At 43.5% G+C, this 26,358-nt stretch overlaps 1 protein-coding gene across 1 annotated transcript in view; it reads left to right on the forward strand.

The window, feature by feature from the left end:
* Positions 1-25,101, forward strand: part of Fam102b (family with sequence similarity 102 member B) — a 53,569-nt gene extending 28,468 nt beyond the window's left edge. The window contains exons 4-11 of the mRNA XM_005076656.4: positions 4,397-4,513; positions 8,168-8,214; positions 10,780-10,883; positions 15,636-15,731; positions 16,493-16,682; positions 16,769-16,896; positions 17,631-17,700; positions 20,914-25,101. Coding sequence (XP_005076713.1) covers positions 4,397-4,513; positions 8,168-8,214; positions 10,780-10,883; positions 15,636-15,731; positions 16,493-16,682; positions 16,769-16,896; positions 17,631-17,700; positions 20,914-20,956 — 795 coding nt within the window. The 3' untranslated portion in view covers positions 20,957-25,101. The remainder of the gene's footprint in view (positions 1-4,396; positions 4,514-8,167; positions 8,215-10,779; positions 10,884-15,635; positions 15,732-16,492; positions 16,683-16,768; positions 16,897-17,630; positions 17,701-20,913) is intronic.
* Positions 25,102-26,358: the final 1,257 nt, after the last annotated feature.

A 26,358-nucleotide genomic window follows, 5' to 3' on the forward strand; every position in this document is an offset into this window, starting at 1 on the left:
CCTCCCTACTAGAGAATGTTCTCTGGTTTTCCTGACACCATAGCTTACTGATGACCCAAAGCAGATAGATATGAGATGTTGCTGCTCCAGGATTGGGTAATCCACTGACTGAGGAATGTGGTCAGGGATCCATTATCCCCTTTCCCTCTGTGATGCCCTTATTCTTGGTCAACACCACACCTGGACATCAGGTTTCTAGTTGCTCAAGTTTTGTTGTTGTTGTTTTTTTAACACAATTCATGTGCAGAAAAACCCCTAGCTGGTCTATGTGTGGTATTTTTGTTGAGTGAGAAATCATTTCCTAGATGCTCTCAGCTGGCTCCCCTACGCATTTTACTGAGTGTGACTGGACCGTATTCCACCCCAACCACCGGTGGCCATAGGACTGGATTGCTGTTGTTGAGCTAGACTGACCTCAATGTAGCAATGTGGTGGGCTCCTCTGTGTGTACACGGATAAGTAAGGACATTGAATTCTGAGGGAAAGTGGAGTTTGAGCAAGGACTAGCAGGGCAGAGGCAGGCAAACGACAACATCTGTTGCTGGAAACTGTTCATAATTTTTTTCTCCTCTAAGAGTTCTTAAAACCATATTCTCTTGCCTTTTGTGAGACTACTGCCTTAGGTTTACCTGCATGATTTTCTGCTGATGGCCCCTTTTGGCCTCCTGCATAGCCTGTCCCCTCCGTTGTCTGACTCCGTCTTCCTTAGTCCTGCCAGAGTGGTCTTTCTAAGACGAAACATGGTCTACCATTCCCCACTTTTAGTTCTTCAGTGGTTATTCGCTGACTGTACAGGAAACTGGAAATTCTATAGGCTAATAAATAAGATCCATTTTGGTTTGCAAATTGTTTCTGCTGTCTGATCTCTTCTGCCTGCTTCCTGTGTTCTCTGTTCCTGCCATTTCTCTCCTACCCCTCGTTCTTACGTGGCACACTGCCATCTAAGCTTCCTAGAGCATCTCATCTATTTTAGCTTCTTTGCCTTGTGACTTGACACCATGCATGTATCTCCCCCCCTTCAACTCATGTGTCATTAAGGATTCAGTTTAGTCATACCTTCCCATGAGAACTCTTCTTCTCCTCTCTTGTAATCGTGTCTTCCTTTACCACAGCACTTACAGGCAGTACTATAGGACAGCTTAGGGAAGAGCATGAAATGGGCCCTGGGTTCCATCATCCCCAGCACCAGAAAAGGGGAAAACATTCTATGTTCCTAATTAATGCCTAATGTTGCCTGGAATACAAATGTTAAAAGTTATTTTCTAAATAAGTTAATGTCTGCCACAAATGTGATGTATAGGTATGACATATTTATGAGACACATATAGAAAACACATACACATAGATATTCATGTGACTGTTATCTTGGTGAAGCCAAAGAAAGTCATAAGAGATATGGATTCTCTGGCACCATGCTATCAATTCTGCAATGTGAGTTCTTTGAAGTCAGAATATGTTTTCCTATTCCCCATTGTTCTCCTTGGTCTCTGTAAGAGTATGGCACATAAAAGGTACATTGGCATGTCACTTTTGGTTTTTGCTGCTATGCCAAAGTGTGACAGACAGGATGACAAAAGCAAAATACATTTAGTTCTCAGCATTCTAGATGCTGAGAAGTCTAAAGCCACAATCTAGTGTCTGTGGAGAGCCTACTTCCTGGTTTGCAGATGACCGGCTTCTCAATATGTCACTGTGTGGCAGATTTCAGAGCAAGCATGAAAATTCTGTCCTCTGTTTAAAGTGCATCCATCCAGACCTTAGTGTACAGATCAGTCGTAGAACACATACTGAGACGTGTGCAAAGAGCTGGGTTTGGTACCCAGCACCAAAAGGGGAGGGATGCATTCATTCATTCATGAGGACTTCAGTCTCAAGACATGATTACTTCCCAAAGCCCCCACCACTCCATCCCATCCTATTGTGTGTTAGGCTTCCAGCACACAATCTCTAGAGAAACAGAGTCATGTAATCGGTAACAGAGACCCTTAGTGACAATATAAAATCAGTGCTGCAACCGTAGATGGTAAGTTAATGGGCAGCTAGCCTTTATTAAGACCCCTTTACTACCATTTGAACCTTGATGTGAATGGAACTGGAAAATACCAGATTATCTAAGAGTGAGTTCAAGAGCATTAACGGCCTTGAGTTGACCTTGGCCCTTATGGCTAGCAGAGTTAAGGGATCACCAGGAAGAAGAAAGTTAGTGTGACCAGATGATCAGAGGGAGCATAGACAACTCTTTAAAGAAGGGTTGTTTTGTGGGGGTTTTTCCTTTGTCTTTGTTTTGGTGGAGGATGAACAGAAGATAATCCAATAATCTGGAGAGATATGGAACAGGTTTGGTTGGTTCCTTAAGACGGGAGAAAATCCAGCATGTTTGTGTGCTGGTGGGAATGTCTAGGAGAGAGGGGGAAAATTAGAGTGTCAAGCAGCAGGAAAAACTACAACATAAACACGGGAGGCAGAAGCCTGGGAAAGGCAGCCATATCATCCGTAGGACGTGAGTGGGAAGGCGGGTGTGGCTGCGCCTGGCAGTAAATATTTATGGAAGCTAAGTGCTCTTGACTGCTTTTATTTTCTGAGTGAAGTAGGCAACAAGGCCATCAGCAGGGAAATGGAACAGGGAAAAGTTCTGGAGCTTTAAAGGGGAGTATGAAGTAGCTTGTATTAATAAAGGGTGATCAAGTAAGTGCCATGTGTCTTCACATGCTCACTCAAATGTGTCTTTGCGTGGACCCACGCTGGCTTTCCCTCCTCTGCTGCTCCACTAAAAGACAGAAAGACTGGACTAACCATGTGAAAACTCAGCTCTTGCCCATGTCTTGTGTGCCTGATTTACTGCATTGGGCTTCCATGATTCTCCCAGCTATTTTCTTTACACCAGGTAAAAACTACTGAAATAGTAGGAGCAGGGGCTGTCTCTGACTCTGTTGCCTGCTTTTGGGACCCTATTCTCCTATCAGATGGCCTCATCCAGCTTTAATAGGAGAGGAGGTGTCTAGTCTTACTGCAACTTGATATGCCATGTTAGGTTGATGTCCATGGGAGGCCTGCCCTTTTCTGAAGAGAAATAGAAAAGGAGTAGATGGGGGTGCTGCAACCTGGGAAGATAGGAGGGGGAACACTTTGATCGGGATGTAAAAAAATTAATTAAAAAAAACTACTGAAATAATGCTCCAATAGGCAATTGAAACCATCCTCTTGCATGCCCCTAAAAGTGGGTCTAGAGAGCTGACTCATAGGGAAGATGCTTGCCGCCCAAGTGTAAAAGCCTGAGGTTAGCTCCCCTAGAATATGTAAACCCAGAATATCTGTGCTACAGTGAGAAGGGAAGTAAAGACAGGAGAATCCCTGCAGGCAGCTAGCCCGGCCTGCACAGCACAGCGCCAACCACAAAGAGACCCTGTCTCAAACATGGCGGAAGGTGAAGACCAAAGCCTGAAGTTGTCCTCTGACCTCTGCACACTCACTGTTGGATGTGTGTTCCTGTGTATACACACACATACCACATACATTACACACACACCTCAGCAGTGTTTGAAACATATCATGCAGCTTATTACGTGTTCCTAGAGATGTGCTTAATTCACTTTTTGTTCATAAAAACTGTATACACTTAGTTGTGTAGGAGGAAACTGATAAAACAGCAATGGCATAAGGGGCTCAGCTGAACAGTGAAGCTGGGTTAAGCAACATCAGAGGAAAAGACTCGAGCAAGCTTTGCTAATGGCAGGAAATGGCATCTCCGGGTAGCAGTATGGAAGAGGAACGAGTTTCAGCTGAACTCCTGGGTAGCAGCAGAGAGGGTAGGTGTGGGTCAGAACCGTGAGCAAGGGCAGCAGCAGGGTTCGTAGAAAGACTCGGCTGAAGGATGGTTGGCTAGCAGGAAGACGGGAGAGGAAAAACGGCCCTTACTGAAGAAGGGAAGGGGCTCACCGGAGTCCTCGTGAGTGCGTGGAGGATGGGAGCTTCACCTGTAATGATCTGCAGTCCCGGGTGGCTAACTCAGCGTAGGGCAGGATCCAGAATAGAAGAGTGAGAGTCTGGACGTGCCTACAATTATCCCCACAGGGCAATGTGAGTGTAGGTGCTACTGTGAGTGATTCTGCCTTTTGGTGTGCCTCAGTTGTACTATCACAGCCATATTTATTTTAATGTATACTGAAATGTATTCAGCACATCAAATCCATGATAAAAGATGAGTAGAATCGGTAGTAGATTTTTATTAAGAAGCCACTAAATTAAGGACCCATTTAAAGCAAATGATAAAGCGGGTAGTAGTAAAAAGACAAGAACTGAAAGGTTTGAGAAAACTCATGGGTTGAATGTCTATTTTAAGGAGATATGATAGAGCCTACTAGATGGTCTATTAATATGATTCTCTTTCTTTTCATAGCTGGGCTTTGCAGATCTAAACCTGGCAGAGTTTGCTGGATCAGGAAATACCACCCGTCGCTGTTTACTGGAAGGCTATGATACCAAAAATACAAGACAGGACAATTCCATTCTTAAAGTAAGCCCTCTTCATGATTTACATGCCAATAAAAGAGATTTTCTGCATCTAACTGAGCACAGGTATCTGTTGTCGTGGATACAATGGGACTCCATATGGAGGTCATGAGCCTTCACACCACTAAGGAAAGACCCTTCCAAGCCATAGAAGCAGTGAAAAGTAATGATCACCTTTATGGTCCAGTGTTTCTCATTGGTGCTGTGAACAAATATACCACCACTACAGTAGATTGGAGAGGGGGAGCATGATGATTAGATATGCAGCTTAAAGGACAGATCGCTATCTCTGGGACTAGAAAGTCGGCTTGGTAGTTAAGAGCAATTGCTATACCATCATGAAGAGCTGAGTTCAGATCCCAGCACATGTAAGAAGCCAAGGGTGGTTTTGTTCCTGCCTGTCACCCCAGTGCTGTGGGGAGTGGAGACAGAAAGGCTGCTGGTGCTTCCTGCCTATCAACCTAACTGATAGCCTAACTGATAGGCTCAGGAAAGACCTTGCCACAAAGGAATAAGGCAGAAAGTGAAAGGAGGACTTCTGATGCCCTCCTCAGAGTTGTGTGTGTGAGCAGCTGTGTGCACTGGCACTCATTTACCTGTATATACATGTGCACGCGCGCACACACACACACACACACACACACACACACACCTCTCAAGAGAACTTCCAAAGAAGCTGTGATATGTTTGTAGAGGTCCCTAGGTTCTCTTGTAACCAGTGAAGTGACAGGTAGAGCCACTCCATGGGCGTATGCCTTATTTCTCCAAATCTCATCAGGGGCCATGTGTTCAGGTAATCACAGAGAATGCGTGCTTCCTGAAGTTGGTGGAAATATTAAATTAGATCCACTGGGAAAATATTCAGAAAATATCTTATACCTAGGAGAATCTTTGCTGCATTTTACTTAAATTAGTAAGTAAGAAGAAAGATGGCTATTTAAAAACCAAGTGGTTTTTATTGCAGAGTTAGTAAAGTGAAGGATTACTTTATTCCCACAGTTTCAGCTTTGTTTTTCCGTGAACATTTAGCTCTGAAGATACGGAAATTCATAGACTGGTTTTTATAGGCAGACATCCCTAGCACATGTCAGCATCTTTAAGAAAGTGAGATGGGCAGTTGATGCGGAGAGGGAAATGATAAAGAAGATGAGGAAATGTCAGGTACACACCTATAATTACACACTTGGGAGGTGGAGGCAGGGAAGATCAGGGGTTCAAGGCTAGCCTTAGCTACATGAACTCTGTCTCAAACCCAAGTTAGGAGCCAGGCAGTGGTGGCACTCACCTTTAATCCCAGCACAAAAAAATGTTCAGTTAAAAATATATGTATTTTTATATTAAAAAGCAATAAACCATCTCTAAATAGCACTGCGTGTGTGTGTGTGTGTGTGTCCTTTTTTTGTGACCAGTTCTGTAACCATGGAGTCATCTCCCCCACACTTAAAACGCTTTTTAATTTTAGGTAATTGCCCCTCTCCTACCCCCGTCTCTGTGTCCCCAGCCCTCGTGGTCATCTCACTCAGCTGTCTTCAACCCTACCCTTCCTCATGATCTGCCAGGTCCCTCTGCTTCCACTTCCGTCTCATCCGGCTTAGAGGCCACAGTTCTGGATTGTCCTCTATGAATTATCACTCCAGTACCTTTCCCTGTTGCTGTCCCTGCAGGTCTGCAAGCCTACTTGATTTGCCTGTGTCCTCCCCGGTCTGTGTCCTGAGCTGAATGTCACTGGAGGACACACAATGAGTGGGCATTACTGAATCGGGCTCACCTCCAGCTGGCAGCCACACTCTGCCTCCTGTCCCAATTTAGAGGTTCTCCTTCCTGCCTTTTTCTCAGTGTATTTTCATACCCGTGTTTTACCTCAGCTAAGATTCTCCTCTATAGAAAAGATAGATCTCGTTAAGCTCACATCCCCTCATCATCCCTGCATAGGGCTTTCACTTATACTTGTCTCTCCAGTCCTATTATAGCACGTGGCTGCTGTCTTCTCTATGGTTACAAGGATGACTTGACCCTCTTCCTGTAAGAAGTCAGTCCTAGACTTAGTAGACTTCCTAGGGGAGGCCCTACCCTCTTCATGGGGCAGTTGGGGGCGGAGGGGGGGTTGAGCAGGAGAGAGGAGGAACTGGGATTGGAATATAAAAAATAAATTAATTTAAATTTTTCTTAAAGTCAGTCCTTCTGCTTGGGCTCTAGAATCCACACAGACATCAAGGATGTTTCTCTTTGGATCATCTGCACTTAGTCACTGCTCCCATTAATGAACCACCTTGGTCAATATACAAAGCAGGGCACCCATGTGTGAAGAACAAAGCTCAGCCTCTTACCTCTCACCACTGTCCTGCCTCTCTGTTCTGCCTCGCTATACAGTTCTTCCATCCCAAGACCTCCCGATAGTCACAAGTACAGTCCTGTGGAGTTGGAAACCAGACTGCAGGAGTATATGAAAGAAGAGACAGTAAGAGAACCAACACAACAGGATAGGTCTAAGACTTAAGGAAACAGGAAAAAAAGAAATGGACAGTGGTGGAGGTCCTGGGTAGAGAGAGATGAGTGGAATAAGGTTATAGAAGCTGCAGGGCAAACATTAGCTGGAAGTGTGCAGTAATCTTTAAGTGTCCGGTTTGTCATTATGACTGTGAACTCAGTAAGTGTGTTCCTGGGCCAGCTCTGTGGCTCAGAAAATATCCCCTGATCTCTGTGGTCTCAAAATGAGAATGTTGCTCTCTCATTGGAGTGTTGAAGATGAATGAGATGATGTGTGTAGGACATGTAGTTTATATCTGGAACATGAGTTCCCAAATCAAGCCAAGTGTGGTGGTGCATGTGTGTGATCCCAGCACTCGGGGTTGAGGCAGGAAGATGGTAAGTTTATGGTTATCCTTGCTTACATAGCAAGTTTGAGGGTAGCCTGGAATATGGAGAGTCTCAAGAGTCAAAACAAAATAAATTCTTTCATTGTGAATGTCATTATTATTTTTCCCACAAGAGTGTGAATTTGAGGCTGGGAGTATTGCCTGGTTGGAGGAAGCCTGCCTAACACACAAAGCCCTGGGTTCAATCCTCAGAACCACATAAAGGGTATGGTGGCACATGCCTGGGATCACAGCACTCAGGAAGGAGGAAAAGGCCAAGTTTAAGACCACCCCATGACACATAGTGAGTTCGAGGCTAGACTCTTCTCAAAAAAAAAAATGCAATCGTCCTGTGGTGGATTCTTAAAAGTTACTTAGCAACCGTGAGTATCAGTATCTCAGAAGGAAACAGCAAGGCTTTAGTCCTGGTCCAAAGCTGACACAAAGGCTCCCTATCCCATCATGAAGCCACAGCCTGTGGAACTGAAGGGCCTGGTTGTCAAATATTTACATCCCACAAGAATCTGGAGTAAACACAGACAAACCAGACATAGACACATATTAAGGAAGGATTATTGCTGGGAAATGCTTACTTTTCATTCTTATCTCTTCCACAAGGTTTTGAACATTAAAGGTGACTTTTAATCCATGTGTACATAAAGCAGTAGTTGAATATTGGGTACACCCTCGTCAAACATTCATGCTTTCTGGATAGAAAATGTAAGGCTGGGTGTCACAGGGGAAATAACGCTGGCTTCTGGAGAATCTTTTCTAATTGTGGCATTTGTTACTCTTTTGTGTAGGTTTTGATCAGTATGCAGCTGATGTCTGGTGACCCATGTTTTAAAACGTAAGTTGATAACCAGTAAATGGATTGTTAATCTGCGACTATGATACAAATTGAGGCAGATTTGTAGGCAGACTGTGGTAGACTGACCTAAATGTTGTAGAAGTGACTGTTTCCTATTACCAAGGAAACTTACCACTCCCAGAATGATGCAAGTTATCATCATTGGGTTTTCAGGGTTAAGCTGAAATTGTACAAACTGAGGTTTTATTTGCCTTCTATTTCCTTATTCACTTCTTTAACAGATACTCAGTAGGTGTCTTACAGTGTGTGGTTCTGCATTCTAAGCTTGGAGACAGCAGTGAGCAAAAGACACTGCATTCCAACACCTTAGAGCCTATACTGTAAAAAACAGCCAAGTAATGATAAACTGAGTGGGAGCCTGGGGATAGGCGCTCTGACAGGGAGTAGCAGGGGAGCAGGGCGAGCTGTAAAGAACTTTTGCCATTTTATATCCAGTATCAGGGGAGGCCTCCCTGCTTAAGATGGCATTCGAGTAGAGACTTGAAGGAGGTAGGAAGCGTGCAACATGGATATTTAGGGAAAGAATATTCGAGGTAGAGGGAATATGGAGCAAAGCCTTGAGAGAGTACTGTTCCCAGAATGCTCAAGTAACTGCCTGGAGACCTACCTATCTCGAGCAGAGGGAGTGAAGAGCTTGGTAACAGGAGATGAGGTCAGATGGCCATCTTGTGGGCCATTAGAGTAAGGGCTCCACTTACCTTCTGAATAAGATAAAAGGCTATGGAGGTTTCAGGTGAAAAGTAAATGCTCTAATTATGATGCAAGGGTAGAAAAGAGACAATCTGAGGGAGCTGCGATGGGAATAAGGACAGACGCGGTAGATTGTGTGACGGTTCATTTGTTAATGTTTCTCTCCTGAGAAGCCACAAGAGGGGTGATTCAGAGCTCAGATGTAAGGCACAGCAAAACCCACATCTAAAAAGAGAATTTGTAAAGCCTTCCGGTGGGATGCAGATTCTTCCCTTACCAAGGAGGAAACTGAGACAGAGCAACCGGAGAGATGCACGCCCTGCTCTGCTGGCTGTCCCATCGACGCAAGAGTGTGCAGAGAGTGGGGGCTCTAACCACCACTGTTCCTTGAAAGACAGAAGGTCCTCGATGACGGGGTGGCACTGGGCTAAGTTATGATGAATAAGAGTGTACACTAACCATGACAGTCGAGTAGAGACATTCCAGGCAGGGAAAACAAGTTGGCTGTCACACAGGGCATTGTTGTGGTGCACAGGATATTTGTGGAACACCCAGTAGATAATGATGTCATTTTAGGAGGTCATTTTTCACAGACTGTGAACATTACTTTAAAATTCAAATAATCCCCATTTCTTTCATCTGCAACTATGCTGTATCATGGGATCCTGACAAAGAATATTATACATTTTTGAACAAAAGGAGTGATAGAATAGAGCCAGCACACAGTGGGCACTCGGTTTTGAGGCACTGAACTGGGTTGCCCTTGGCAACAGAACTGCAGCAGCCTAGTTAAGACTTCAGATTCTGAGTGTGCTGTACTAACAGCCCATGGTCAGTTTGCTCTGTCTGATGCTAGTTGCCCATCTCCGAGCACTCAGCAGAAATGACTCCCGGGTCAGGAGTGCCCCATTCATGGGAGTGTTAGATGTGTTGTGGCTATAATCACCTGTGGAAGGGAGGAGACTGACATTTAAGAATCCAGGCTTGCAGACACAGGCCAATCACTGATGATTTATGACTGTTATTGTAGACTCCGTTCTTCGCATGAATCTTTTATGTATTTTCCCATGAAATATTTAATGGAGTTTTTTTTCTTCAACCAAGTTCCTTACGTTATTTAAACATGTAATTTACCTGGGCCTGGTGGCACAAGCCTGTAATCCTGGAACTCAGAAAACTGAGGCAGGAGGATCTTCATGACTTCAAGGCCAGTCTGGGCTACATACAGGTTGCTAAGCCAGCCAGGGCTACAGAGTGAGATCATGTCTCAAAATACATGCCCCCAAAATATCACAACAAAAGTCAAAATACAACTATTGGTAATCAAAGATGTTAGTGTGAGTTGAACTTGTGAAGAGCCTTGGGCATCAGGCTAGGAGGTGGAGATTGTCCCAAAGGCACTATTGAAGGGTTTGCCTTGGCTATAAGATAGAGGCTCATATAGCCCTGGTTGGTATCAGACTTGCTATGTGCCCAAGGATGGTCTTGGTCTTCTTGTCCTCCTGCCTCAACCTGAAATTACAGGACTGTGACACCACATCGGATTCTCTCTCTAGAACTCCACGAGACATTGCTCTTTATGTTCCAAGTGTTTTGTTATATAAAAGCCCCTTTTCCACAGGTGAGAGAGATGACTCAGTGGTTAAGAGCACTTACAGAGGACCAAAGTTCAGTTCCCAGCACCCACATAAGATTATTCGCAACCATCTGTAACTCTAATTCATCCTTAAAAGGCTAACTGTAATAAGCAGCTTGCTAAGGCCAGGTACTGACCACACAGTGACTCTCTAAGACTAGTTCAAACCTTCAGGCTCACATGTGATTAAATCTGATCCTTAGACTGTCTGTTTACAGGCCTCCCTCCACATCCATGTCAATTCCAATCGCTGGGGAACCCGAGTCTCTGGAGGAGGATAGAAAAGGCGGAGAGACTCTCAAAGTGCATCTTGGAATAGCAGGTATGAGCATATAGCTTCCTGATCCTTTAGTTTCTGAAAAACAATACTATTTAATTTCCTAATAGATTCCTAAAACCTGAGGGGCTGTCAGGACAGCTCAGCAGGCCAGGGTGCTTGCCGCCAAGCCTGATGACCTGAGTTTAATCCTTGGAATCCACACAGTTTAAGGAGAGAACAGATTATCCTCTGACGCATTCTGTGACACATGCATGTCCACACACACATACACAAAAACAAAGAAATGAATGCAAAAAGAATTTCCTACAACCCACCTACATGTAAATTTGTATGCACTCATGACTTGAAATATGCCAGTTAGTGTGTCAGCTGAGCCAGTACTCACTTATTTAAAGTAACGTGCACTGACAGTGACTCCTTACAAACACAAGAACCTCCAATTTTCCCCATTCCTCCCTCATGCTTGGCACACTGACCTGTCAGCTCTTTGGTGCTGCTTCTCCTGTTTCCCTTCTTGTTGCTTTGCAAGCCTCGCTGTGCATTTGATTTTCCTGGGGGTGGAGGGTGTTAAACCATACTGCCAGTGCCAGCAGCCAGTCTTGGACTTGGTCAATCCAAGTTGGTGCCTGGAACTTCATAATAGTCACCAGTTCAGCTGCTGGTCCCAAGCACTCTTTGAGATCCACTTCCCTAGACAGCTTCCAGTAGAGGCAGACTCTACTGTGGTTGCTAAAAGCAGGGTAAGCAGGGTACCAATCTGGCCACAAGAAAAGGCCATAAGAGTTTCCTTCTATCTCCCAAATTATGGGAGCAGAGTGTATTAACATTTTCACTGCTTTTTCAGATGTGCAATGATAGGGTTTCTTGTAAGTAATTTGAGAATGGATTTCTTATTTAGGATCAGCTAATCTTATGGATACTGTTAAGCTTTCCATTAACTCCCCCCTCAGCACGTAAATATCCTGAGCTGTTGTCTATACTAAGAAAATATAAAGTAGACCCTATTATCCTTATGGTAGGATAATATCCATCTTCCCTGTCTTCTGTTGTCTTCGAGACTCCAGCTGTCCGGTGTTGGATAGATAGACAGACAGGCAAGCAGGCAGACAGACATGGAGAAGTATCATCAAGAGGATACATATTTGGGGCATGCATCACAGTTGTGTAGACAAACATCTAGAAATCAATACTGCTTGGATTCATTACTTTTCTTATTGCTGTGACAAAAGAAGACTATTTGGGCTCACAGTTCTAGGGGATACAATCTGTCACTGTGGGGGAGTCGTGGTGAGATGGGAGTTATCTGGTCACATTGCACCCACAGTCAGGAGACAGAATACTCGTGTCCAGCTGGTTTCCTATAAATGCTTGTGTTCAGCTCGTTTCCTCTTTCCCTTTCTTATTCAGTCCAGGATCTCAGCTCAGGGAATGGCTCTGCTTACATTCAGGGTGGGTTTTCACTCCTCAATTAACCCCCCTGGAAACATCCTCACAGACACACCCAGGTAGGTGTGCTTAGGTGACTCCTGATCTAGTCAGATTTGCAGTGAGAGTTAACCATTACACTGTCCATTTATTGCTAAACTCATTTGCAATCTGGTCTATATCCTGTGATATCTACAGTTACATGATCACCAAATCCTGTGGGGTTTTTTCTGTTCTCAGCCACTAATTCTTCTTTGAAGCCTCTTCTTCCTTTGTCTCCTCCCTTCATGACTTTTCCTCTTCTCAGTTCTTAGGGATTTCTTGAGCAAGCAAGGTGGTTCAGTGAGTAAAGGCGCTTGCTGCCAATTCTGACGACCCAAGTTCAATCCCTAGGACCCACTGGTGGAAACAGATGTTTGCCAACAGCTAGTTAGCTAGTTGTCATCTGGCCTGGCCTCCATGTGTGTGCCACATGGCACACGCACACACACGCACACACACACACACACACACACACACAAATAAATGTAATGAATTTTTAAAGGCTAGAATCTGTTTGTAATTGGTGGCTGCCGGGGGAGGGAAAGTGAGTTTTCTTCAGTGGTGTGGCCCCTCATAGGCTACCCATGCTCCAGTAGATGGTCCTACACTCATGCACATAGAGGCAGCACTAAGTGAATTCAGCAGATTTAAGAACACAGCACATTAGTCGGGCGGTGGTGGTGCACGCCTTTAATCTCAGCACTCGGGAGGCAGAGGCAGGCGGATCTCTGTGAGTTCGAGGCCAGGCTGGACCGATACCCTCCAAAACAATACAGAGAAACCCTGTCTTGTAAAAACCAAAAAAAAAAAAAAAAAAAAAAAGAACACAGCACATTAAGCTGGTAGGGAAAAGTGATAGAGAAGTAGTGGAATTGGAAAGGAGGGAATAGATGGTGAATTTGATCAAAACACACTATATGCATGCACAAAATTCTCAAATAACGAAAAAATTAAAAAGAAATGTCCTTAAAGTGCCAGCTATAGCTATGATATAGAGCACTTGCCTGTACACTTGAGGCCCTGGGTTATGTCCCCAGTCCTTCAAAAACAGAAACTAAGGCATAAAAACACCCCTACCTCCTCTCCATTGTTGCTGTTCCACAGGGGTTTGGTCCCCTCTACTTAGTTTTCTGGGCAATGTGATCTACACCCCTATATTAACTGTCTCATAAATATAAATGTCTGTTAAATACTTTCCATTCACAAATATGTTTCCAAATATTTTGGGAAAGGTCCACTTCACAACACACATCATTACTGACGTTGTTGAGCTCATCTTTCTCCCCAGACTTTGGATTCTTTGTGGTTGGTGCTTTATACCCAGCAGACAGGGACAGGTCAGAATGTGATGAGCATTGATTGTCAACATCACATACTCAGTGCAGATTTGCCTAACTCTTTCTCCTACTGCTCAGGTATCCTAGCACAGTAGTTGGATCCCACCATTTGTGCTAAACATCTCTCACCCTCAGCTGGCTTACAGTAAAAACCTTCGCTCTTCACCCCAGTCTGCTTCTCCCCTTACTAAAATGATCTTCACGCAGCATAGCCTGCAGTGGCATACGCTGGTTTAAAGTCATTGAAGTATTTCTTTCATGCAGCTCACAGAAAGGTCTCCATCAGCTGGCCTGTGCTCACGTTCAGCCTCTTTTCTGGCTGGTCGTCTCCCCACTGCTCAGGGGACTGCACCAAGCCATTTGCTGCCCTACAAGCTTGTTGTGTCCTATGCCCTTCCCTCTTCAGTGAGCTGAAAGACTCCTGCATTGGCAGATCCCGAGCTAGCCTCCTCTCTGAGGTCTCCTCCTATGTAGTACTGTATGCACTGGCCTTTGGAGTCCTTAATACCTTGGTTAATGCTGGACACACTGTATTCTCTTTGCTTCCACCTCCAAATTTTGAGAATGTGTTTTGTCTCATTTACTTTGTGTCCCCAATGCCTCGGTTTCACCTATACTACAGACAACTAGTTTGATAAGAGCTTAATAAACTTTTATATGGATTAAATACATTTAACGTTTTGAAAACCAGGAGACAGATGGCTGAGATCTGAGCCAAACACTGGGGTAGATTTTGGGTGTACAGGAATCTCCATGAACTATCTCCTGGAGAGGGTTTTGTTGGAGCTAACCTTTGGGTTTAGGGCTGTTGTAGAGAGTTACTTGGGATCCTTGCATTCTGCCTGGACATGATGAGTCTTTACAAAGGACCAGTGGCTTGCATGTTTGGCAGCATTTGTTGGCCCAACTGTGTACTATCTATCTCATTTGGAGAATTACTGCTGTAGCAACTATCTCACTCAACTGCTTCCTTCTGCTCCTAAGTCAACAACAGTTCCAGTTTCCAAGTGTTTTACACTAATGCTAAACAGTCACAATTCTGTCTCCTGTGGAGGATGGCTAGTTCTACAAATACGTGATTGCTATCTAGACTATGAACATGCATTGGAAGCTACTGGAAGCAGTGTTGGAACTGCTTTGCCCTTTTACTTTCAAACTGTGCTATCACCAGTTTCTTTTTATACTTTTTTCTAAGATTTTATTGATTTCATTCTTAGTGTATGGGTGTTTTGTGTATAGGCATGGCTATGCACCATGGACATGCAGTGCCTATAGAGGCCAAAAGAGGGTATTGTTTCCCTGGAATTGGAGTTACAGGTGGTTGTGGGCTGCTGTGTGGGTGCTGGGAACTGAACCAGAGTTCACTGGAAGAACAGCCAGTGCTCTAAACAGCTGGGCCATCTCCAGCCTTGAAACCAGTTTATTAAGAACTTTCATCCTGGGTACTACACCCTATGCTGTGTTGCTAAATTATAGCATTGCCCCCTGGATAGCCTAGAAATAGGAAGACTGACATTAAAGCATTAAAGGACCTTTATTTCATTACTAATGTAAATTTTGAACATGTAAGATTTCCTCAGCACTACCTAAAATCAAAACAAAAAGTACTCAAGTGGCAGGGCCATGATGGTGCACACCTGTAATCTCAAAAAAGAAGGATCAGAAGTTGAAGGCCAGTCTCAACTACTGAGTGGATTTAAGGATATCTGGGCTAATATGAGACCCTGTCAGGTAGATAGATAGATAGATAGATAGATAGATAGATAGATAGATAGATAGATAGATAGATTGATTGATTGAACGAACTAAAATATCTAAGCATTCTTTCATTTCTTGCAATGTAGTTGTTTTCATTGTACCAATTTGAAGGAATCTATCACTCTATAATTCATTTTCCTTGATTATGAACTTGTGAAGTAATAAAATCTTCAGGTTAGAATATGAATTGGACATTGACTTGGTAGTAATAACATCACCTGACTTGTTGCAGATCTTTCAGCAAAGAGTGCCTCTGTTCCAGATGAACTTGGTGCCTGGGGACATTCTAGAACATCGAGCTATGCAAGCCAGCAGTCCAAAGTATCAGGTAGAGGCCCATAGTGGGATTCGACTCCTAATTGTTCTGAAGCCATGGTTCTCAACCTTCCTAACGCTGTGACTCTTCAGTAAAGCTCCTCATGCTGTGGTGACCCCAACCATAACATTATTTTTGTTGCTACATAAGTGTAATTTTGCTACTGTTCTGAACTCTAATGTAAATATGTTTGGAGATAGGTGTTTGCCAGAAGGGTTGGGAGCCACGGGTTGAGAACCACTGTTTTAAAGGGACTTGAAGCCAGGTGTCGTGGTATATACCTGTTATCCTGACAGTGGAGAGACTGGGAGAGAAGGATGGCAAGTTCAAGGTCAGCCCCAGCTTGCTGTATAGCAGGTGTCCGTCTCCAAACAAAGTAAAATTCAGGAATAAACTTAAAACTACTGTGGTGTGGGATAAAGAGATGACAGATGGTTCAGTAAAGTGCTTGTCATGCAAGCAAGAGAACCAGAGTTCACTCACTAGCGATCACATGACAGTCAGACACGACAGTTCGTTCCTGTAATCTAAGCACTGAGAAGACAAAGACAGAAGGACGTCGAGGACCACTGTAGCCAAATCAGCAAGTTCTAAGCTCAGGGACAGAGACTACACAATCAACCACTGACCTCTATACACACATTCACACATGTGCATCTGCACATATGTGTGCATGCACCCATATCAACATGTGTACACATACAGAAAGAAAAGGTTAGATTGTAGTGTGTCTGATATTGTTAATACATCCAAAGTCATTTTTCCACCCGCAGGGTATAGCACATGTCACTCCCGGTCATCCAGTTTCTCCGAGTTCTGCCACCGAAGAAATACCTCAGTGGGAAGTACATCAACAGGAATTGAAAGCATTCTGGAGCCATGCGATGAAACTGAGCAAATCCCAGCTGAACCAAACCCTGACCCAGCCGATAAAGAAGAAGAAGCTCCTGAGAAACTCACCAGGTACCCCCCCTCGTGGGGACTCTACGTCTTTATTTTCATAGCATGAGCAATACAAAAGGTGGAAACAACTGTGGTTCTTCTCAAAGGTGCCCGGTGAAGCAGGATTCTGTTGAGTCTCAGCTGAAGCGGGTTGATGACACCAGAGTGGATGCTGATGACATCGTGGAGAAAATCCTGCAGAGTCAAGACTTTAGCCTCGATTCCAGTGCAGAAGGTGTGCAGAGAACGGATGAGTACGGGCGCTGTGGTCCACAGCTGTGTCAGCCCACGTGGCGGGGCTACCATGGCATGTGTGTAAAGTTAACTCCACACCCACAAAAGCAAAGCCCAAGGCTGGTGACGCTGGAGAAAGAACAAACTTTAGTGAAGAAATCAAATGAGGGGGGTGTGGTTCAGTAGTACAGCAAATTCCTAGAATGTATGAGGCCCTGGCTCGGTCCCCCAAACAGGGGGTGGGGGTGGAGGAGCAGAGATGAGTTTTAAAGAAAGCTCTCATGTCCATACACTTTGAGTGCCGTGTCCCTGGCCCAGTTTGAAGGTCTGGGGTGGTGGTCTTGAAACAGTGGTGAGTGGAATCCTGGAGTCTCTCCTCTCATTTTCCACAGAAGCTGGGAATTTATATGCTACCGACTTGAAAGGTGCAATTACTCACACTGGTGGAACAGAGAACACTTAACAGTGGACTGTTTTGTTGTGTAACTGGCTGAAAATAGAAATAATTAAACCTCATGAAAATGTGTAGAAAGAGCTGTCATTCCTGTTCAGAGAAAAAGCTTTGGGGAAGCTGGTAAGGAGCTATAGGCCACCTTTCCAGCTGTCTCTTTCAAAGCCTTTATAAAACTTGGATACATTTAATAAATGTAAAATCTGGGTTACTACAATATTCATATTATTTGATAGTATCTGATAACTGTATGTTTAACAAGCATTCCAATTTGTGTGTTGCAGAAGAAGGACTGAGGTTATTTGTGGGGCCTGGGGGAAGTACAACCTTTGGCAGCCATCACCTTCCAAACAGGTATGTTACCCACCAAACAACATTCTGCTAAAACAGACCGTCTTAATATGAGGAGAGGAAATGTAGCTCTGCTGTTAGATGGCTTGCCTAGCAAAAGCGAAGCTACATAACCAAGTGTGGTGGCTCCCTCCTATAGTCCCAGCACGTGGGAAGTGAAAGCCAAAAGTTCAGGAGCCCAGTGTCATCCTCGGCTACATAGTGAGTCGCCTGGACTCTGAAAGAAAACCACAGGTAAAGGACAAAGGTTGCAGTCTTCATTGTGCTGAGACTGAAATAGGGCAGAGGCTGTGCTTGAGAAGACTGGAACACTCTTTCCTTTCCTGGATGTCTTCAACATTATACTCTATGTTAGTTTGTTGTCTTATTTTAATGTTGTTTTAGAACATATTGGACAGTAGAGCACTGACAATTGTAACATAAAAAGAATATTTGGAATAGAATTTTAGCCTGACATTTTGACAGAAAAAAGCAAGCATTGTCAGCCAGTGAGTGCTCTTACCTCTGTGAGCAGCTGTGCACACACTCAGCAGCCAAGCTGTTATTGACCTTTCTTGACCTTAGGGATATTTCACTTTCTCAAACAAGACGTGTGCTTCCATTTCTATTTTTAATTTTCTCTGTATAATTTGTATGTGTGGCTGCTTTAAAGATTTTTTATGTGTGTCTGTGTGTATGTATGTGTGTGTGTGTGTGTGTGTGTGTGTGTGTGTGTGTGTGTGTGTGTGTGTGTGTGTGTGTTGAGGGTGGGGGCAGTCTACAGAGGACAGAATTGAACATTGGATATCTCTGGAGCAGAGTTACAGACAGTTGTGAGACACCCAATGTAAATGCTGGAAACTGAACTCGGGTCCTCCGGAAGAGCAGGAATGACTCTTAACTCCTAAGCCATCTCTCCAGTCCCTATATGGACATTTTTTAAGATTTTTGCGGTAGGGTCTCAATGTATAGCCCTGACTGGCCTGAAACTCACTATGTAGAGCAGGGTAGCCCCAAACTCACAAAAGCCCATCTGCCTCTGCCTCCTGAGTGCTAAGAATGAAGTCCCATGCCACCACACCCAGACAGATTTTCTCTTTGTCACTGGTTTCTTAGAAGTTGGAGTGAGATGTGGCTGGATGTGATTATTCTGTTGCAGTTTCACTGGCCTTCTTAGATTTCATCAGATTGAAAATTCTCCAGCCATTATTCCCCACATATGCGTGCTTCCTTCTGGTATTCTGACATTCAAATGCCATTCTTATCTTCTATATGCTAAGATACAGCACCAACAACAGACCAGACTAACAATTCTCCCCACATCCCATTTGCTGAACCAGTGAGCTTCCTGGGATTACAAAAGCAGGAGTGACTCATAGCAGCTGCATCACCAAGAAATTGTACTCCATCATGGCTGACAGCCCCCCCAGAAGCCCAAATTCAGTTAACCCTCCACCCCCTATATGCCCTAGCATCTTTCAAGAGCACATGCAGGAGGGAATGGTCGATGGAACCCCAGGTGAGAGTCTTGTGACCCTCCCTTCCTTCCTTCTATTAAAAGCCCAACTGTATTCCCATAGACCTTGTTGCCACTGCATTGACTTATTTCGTTGCCATAACTACAGTGCAGTGTTATCCCTGCTGTGTGATAGGAAGGAATGGGTTAGTCATGTTATACTAGAGGAAAAAGGCATACCGCAAACACCTCGCATAATGCCTCCAAGGGATGAGTCCAGCCATAGTGGTTGCTTCCAGGATTATTAAATTCTGTACACTCAGAGTAAAGCACTGGGTTTGGGGTATAGGGTTTCTGATACCTTGACAAATGAGGAAATAGGCACCTACTGATAACTTTTATCAGTGAGACCCTCGCCTCCATGAAGCACTGCCACTGAAGTTCTCCTGATCACCCAAGATGTTTCCAGGAAAAGGCAGAATTCTGACCCAATTCAGCAGCTTAAAGCTAGCTGCTATCTAAAAGACATGGTGAGAATGTTTCTTCTGCCAGACCAAAGAACAGCAGCAGGAAGATGCAAGCTCCTTCCTGGACGTCACAGAACCAAGTCATAACAGTAGCCACAGAAAGTCTACTGTGGATGAAGCCATTGTTTAATAGGCTATCTCAGAATGGTTTTATTCACAAAGCTTGCAAATCAAGTTATTTAGTATATTTTGTTGTTAGAGGTCAGTTCGTACATGGCATAGTACATTAAAGACTGTAGCACAGAAACCCAAGGATGCAATGGCCTGGCTGACAATACAGCTTTGTTCCAAAAAGTGAAACACTTACTAGTTTACCTTCCTGGACTGCCGGGGAGCTACCAACCCAGGGTAAGAACTTTTTGTATGCTAGAGAGACTTGCTACATCTCTTCATTTGTGTTTCCTGGAGAAACACATGGCCCACACCTAACCACAGGGGAGTTGAGGAAACAGTCTCCAGCCAGGTTAACTACACAGAAGAGAAGAGACGGGGATGGGTGACAACCAATAGTCTTCTACACCGAGATACTAGAGAAATAAACCCTTCTTCAAGAACACTTTCCTTTCCAGTCTCCACAGGGGTGGGATTCACAATGCTGGCCCTATGTAAAGCCATCTACATATTGACGAAAGGGACTCTTGAGTTCTAACACTCATAATCCTAGCACTTACGAGGCAGAGGCAAGAATGATCAGACTTCAAAGCCATCTTTGGCTACATAGAGAGGAATGGAGCAGCCTAGGCTACTTGAAACCCTGTCGGAAAAAGAGAAAGACAAGAAATGGACGGCGGGGAGAGGTGTGAGGAGAGGGGGAGGAGGGAGGGAGAGAGAATGGAAAGAAAAGGCTTTACACTTTCTGGAAAGACATTAAGCCACAGACTGTCATCATTAACACCGTGAAAACCCGATGTACTGCCCTAGCTGAGACTGATTTTAGGACTGTCTGTGTGTCTATGTACGTGAAACCTTTAAAGCCTTGTAAAAATAAACTCAGTAGAAAACCACCTGGAGCTGGGAGGCAGTGGCAGCGTGGATCACTGAGTTCACGGTCAGCCTGGTCTTCCAGGACAGCCAGGGATACAGGGAAAAACCCTGTCTCAAAAAGAGGGAGGGAGGGAGGGAGGAGAAGAGGAGGGAGAGGGAAAGAGATGGAGGAGGTAGAAAACCACCTGGTGTACCTGGGAGAAAACTTCTCCATAAATTGCCACCTCTACAATTCAAGCTCTGAAAGTATCTCCCTCACTGCTGTTTCAGGGTAGGATCTGGAGCCTATGAGCAGGTTGTGATCAAACGCTAGAGGTGACATCAACGGACAGAAGCTTCCCTGTGTATGTGAGCTGTGGACAACAGGTGTTTCAAGGTGTTTTAGTCAAGCATGTAAGAAAAAGGACGAATCTGTTTTCAAAGTGAAGTTCATCTGCGAAGAGGAAAGCAATGCTGATTCCTTCTCAAAGCCCCCTCCGCCATCCTTTCCAAGACACTCACCTGCAGGGAAGCCTGTGAATGGAGGGTGAAGGCCTGTCCTGCCTCAGCACCCAGTCTGCTTGTGCTTTCAAGGCACCCCAGGGGAAGATGGCACTAGACACACCTGAGTGTGATTGTGGTATTCCAACATGAAAATCCAAGCCAGCGGTGCTCAACAGGTCGGGCTCTGTTTTTGAATTTTACATTTAAGAGACAGTATGTGAAGTCAGTTTAAACCCATAAATGCTATCAAAATAATTGTAATTACTATTAAGTAAATCTTCCATGTCCTGTTACCTATAGCATTGTACAAAGTATATTAACTCTTTTTATGCAATAATTGGAATAATTGACAGGAAGTGGGTGTCATGCTTTAGGAAAATGTTGTAACTTAAACATTTTAAATACTTCATATCAGACATAAGTCAAATATAACAGGTGTGTCCAGGTCTGAGACAGTTGGATGGAAGGAATGCTGTGACTGTGCGGCATACATTGTTCCTTCTCACTAATATTAGATAAACTGCAAAAGCCACAGTAGCACTCCGTAAGAGTCAAGGTAAACTTAATAGGTTAGGCAGGTTAGGCTACATAGGCAGGCTAGGAGAAAAGCTGTTTCATGATCCATTCAGTGCTAAGACTTGCTGGTCTCAGCAGTCAGAAGGGAAACTGTTAGATGATCAGAAAAATGGCCCCCTTCTAAGGAAGCCAGACTTCCGTGAACTGACGCTTAGCCGTGCAGTGCTGATGGACAGACATCTGAGTGGCTGCTTGTGGCACTTCTCATTTTCTTTACTGTCAGATTTTGCGGTCTGAAGCCAGAGTAGACTGTAACATACCTCTAATACAGCCCTTTGGGTCTGGGTCCATGGAAACAGCACAGCACAGAGCTGCAGTTTTTCTGGTTTTGGCAGTGCCCAGGTAGAGAGAGCTAAACTTCTCTTAGCTGAAAAGAAGCAGGAGGAGGTACAGAGCCAGCAATGCCCCAGTCCTCACCTTCACAATCATGTCTGACAACACAATAGGTCAGCACAGAATGGATCTTTTTATGCTGACAAAGTAAGGACAGAGTTACAATGTTTGAGTATCCAGATTGGAAAGTTTGGAAAATTGAAATTGTTCCCGTTAGAATTTTTATTTTAGTATCTAAAGAATTGGGTAGTCTACATTAATCCAAAACTATTTTTACGAATAGATGCTGATTTTAAAAAATGACACCCTGTTTTAGAGTATTTTGAATACCATGTTAAGATATATTTGGAGACTGGGACATTGACATGAGCATCTTTGCCAGGGAGGAAGTTATCTAGATAGGTGAGGGCATGCTGTCTGTTTTCAAGTGAACTGATCCATTGTCTGTTACAGAAAGATCAAAGAAAAATTTAACTACAGACAATGGGGATATTATTTAGAGAGGTTTAGTCTGACAATTTTAAAAGCATATTTTTCTATTTTAAAATATAATTTCTAAGCTATGTTTTTATTGGCACTTCTGCAAATGATTTTGAATTCTAAAGAGGATGATAACGCTGGATTGTGAGCATGGTTCACTGAGACCACCCATCAGACACACACAGGGTGCTGTAATCAGGGCAGAGTGGCTGCCCTACTTAGCCTGGCTGCCCCTGGCCCTCTGTCTACACAAGATTAGGTCTTGGTATTTTAAATGGTACAGAATCCTTTTTTTTTTTTTTAGAAAAATAAAAGGCGTGGGGCTGGGGAATATAGCTCATGTTAGCCTAAACCACACAAAGCCTCAGTACAAAAACTGTGTGTGGTAGTGCACACCTGTAACCCCAGCACTTGGGAGGGGGAGGCAGGAGGATCAGATGTTCTAGGTCATTCTTGGCTCCATAGTGACTTAGGGGCCAAACTAGACTTATGATACCCTATCTCAAAAAGGAAAAATAAAAATGTGAAGAGATCTTACGCCTTTTTAATTTTAGCAGCTACTAAATAATCATTTATATATTGTTAAGTAATAAAAAATCACTTAGTAAGTAGCAACATTGGGTTGGAAGGCGAAAGACTATCTGCGATGCTATGGTCAGCAGAAGTATGGATTCTCCTTCCCTAGAGTTCCGAGGTATGTTCTGCATTCGTATTACAGTCCAGTCCTATCAGAATGTGAAGGGGTCCTCGAGTACCTGCCTTCCTACTCTTCACTTCCTACAGGGCATCCACTGTCAGTCTGTCAGCCACAAGGCTAGTTTAAAAGCTGTTTGCCAGGTACTGTCTTCTTGTAACTCTGCTTTGAGTTTAGAAAACAATAGGCTTGGAAAAGTAGAGGCTTAACAAATTACTTTTTTAATATTTAGATCACTTAGAGAATTTTAGGTATGAATTGTTTTCTTCTTCTATCCTATAGAAAAGACCAACGGCACTCTTTAAAGCTAGTGTTTGTGGTGAGAAGAAAACATCTAAACATCTAAGATGGCACAGGCCAGTCAGGAGCACTCCTGCCACAGGCTGTGAAGTGTAGGAAAAGGCAGGGAAGGCCCTGAGGCATCGGTTTACACTTGAGTGTGGGCTCCCTCTTGTGGTGGTATTGAAGGCTTCTGAGTACAAACAACTAATGTAGATGAACACCTTTGATGGTAAAGTCTTGACCAACAACCCTAAATCCTCCATCTCATTCCAGCGTAAACCCATGAGAATAATATCCAAACTAGACTCTTCTGTACATGGTTTTTGTTTTTCATTTTGTTGTTGTTGTTCTGTTTGTGTAAAACTGTGAGCCACAGAAGTTGACCACTTAACTCCTTTGTTACTAAAAGGAAAAAAAATATCTTCAACTAATCTCCATTCAAAACATATTCAAATCCAGGGTCACACCTGTAAGCCCAGTATTGGGAGGCTGAGGCAGGAGGAACTATGAGTTCAAGGATAACCTGGGTTACAGGATCTACTGAAGTTCAAGGGCAGTCTGGGCTCCAAGGTAGTCATGAGCCCAAAATGAGGCCCTGACTCAGAAAACTTCTTTTTTAATCAGGCAGCACTGAGTTTTGATGTCAAAGCATCCAGAGGCAATTCCAGACTCTCAGATTTCCATGTTAATTAACCACTTTTGAAGCATAAACTGACAGTTTCATAAACTATTTCACTGAAGGCTTCCATGTTTAACTCAAATCTCCGAGAGACGCAGTGAGCTCATATGACGGGATTGTTTTGTTTTCTTCACAAGTCTTTCCTCTGGGCATTTCAGAAATTCAGTTCTTTTAGATGGTACGTCTTGTGAATATAATCAAGTAGGGTAGCTGAGACTGTTAGGTCACTGTTTATACTGGCTTAGTTAGGTACTGTGCATAATGTTAGTAGTTGAGCTGTAGGGATGAAATATTTCTGTAGTAAGCCTAAGTTAAGAATGCCCTGGAAACAAGGCCTTATTCCCTTCTCCATGTGACTTCGTCAGAATATGTATACACAAACTATTTTAGATGGTAATATGGGTGGTCTCTCCATACAACAAAATTGATTTCAAAAAAATCTGATTTACAATGTGTTCTGTATTTTTAAATATGTATGTTTATCTTATATAAGTCTTTCACCAATATTCATTGGCCAATTCAATGTAAGGAAAGACAGACTATAGAAGAATTTGATTAATGTTGACAATATGTCTTGAGAATTACCTTCTTCTACATTATTTAATCATTTGGAGGTTTACCCAGTGTTTATGAAATGTGTTATTAGTAGCTGAGGAATAGCTCGGCAGTAAGGAACTTCCCAGCATGTGCAAGACCTGGGATTGGTCCTCAGTGCTGAAAAAAAGAAAATGAAGTGATTCCATCAGTATTCTGTTCTAATACTTGGAGAATGACCTTCATATTTATATATTGTATGTCTTATGTTTTAACTAGACAGTGATAAAAATCCAGGAAATGTTTTATAACAAAATAAAGTTTTGTTTGTAAAATGTTTGTAATAATGTAAAAGTGGATCTTATACATGTTAAATAAAAGCAGTATCTCAAAGGTCTAGATGATCTTAATCTTTTTAAGGTTTTATTTGTATTATTTTCATCTATGTGTGTGAGGGGTTGTACATGTCAGTGTGGTACTCATGAAGGCCAGAAGACTTGAAACCCCTAGGAACAGGACGCAGATCCTTAACCACTGAGCCATCTCCCCAGCCCGCTACTTTTTAAAATAGTAGGAAGTCAGGTATGGGTTCATGCCTCAAATCCCTGCACTCAGAAGGCAGGGGGATCACTACATATTGACTTCCAAGACAGCTTGGACTACAGAGAGTTATCATGCCTTAAAAGATTTTTAAAAAAAAGAGAGAAATCCTGTTTTCTCTGAGCCCTTGACCTGAGGTTCACAGTCATAAAAGACCTGTGCTGCACTAGGAGGACCTAGCCAATGGTTTGTAGTCTGTACTGCAGCCTGGCTCCAGGCAAAAGTTAGCCAAGTGTCCACAATAACTACAGATTACCTGCAACTTCAGCCAATGGAACTCTTCCTAGGATACAGTTACCCTGCCTCTTTCATTAAGTAGGAGTCATGGATAACCAGTAGCGATCCTCGGTGAAAGTTAAATCAGGTTCAGATGTGATCCAGGCAGTTAAATTTGACAGGCACCAGCCAGTGACCACTGGCATGCTACATTCAAAGAAGCTTCCCAACTAACATTGTGATGAAAAGGAGAGAGGAAAATAGGCAGGAATTTAAAGGCTGATGTGACAGAAGTATTCCCTGTCACCTGAACTCAAACACATGGGAAACTGTTGTTGCCTGGGACAGTTTACCATGGGCGCTGAACCATAAAAGTCTTGCTTCCTCCCTGTTAAGCATAGGAATTAAGCTAAAACTTCTGGATAGTACAGTAATCTTCTAACTGTCCTGGCTAAAGATTTCACTGTCTCTCGCCAGTGGGTCTTACATCTGTGGACATTATCTTTTACCATTTCCAATTAGATGTTTTTAAATATTTACAAATGCTTTTGGTATGCTACCCATATTTGTAAATGCTTTGGGTAGGATAAAGGGCTTCAATAGATTTTAATTTTGTCATAAAGATACTTCTTAAAGTTCGGCCAAAAAAATATTAAGAGTTAGGTTTTTTAATAACTACATTCAGAGTCACCCACATCCTTGCCCAGACCTTTCTCACCACTGGCTACAATGACCCCTTAGAAAGGAAATGCAACCCCAGCACCCTCCTCTGACGATGCTGAGACAGCAACTGAAAGTTAATACAGAGCTGTGCTTAAGAGTCTGAGTCAGATCCTTC

Source organism: Mesocricetus auratus, unplaced genomic scaffold (genome assembly GCF_017639785.1).
Source record: "Mesocricetus auratus isolate SY011 unplaced genomic scaffold, BCM_Maur_2.0 Super-Scaffold_100009, whole genome shotgun sequence".
In the NCBI taxonomy this organism is placed as follows: domain Eukaryota; kingdom Metazoa; phylum Chordata; class Mammalia; order Rodentia; family Cricetidae; genus Mesocricetus; species Mesocricetus auratus.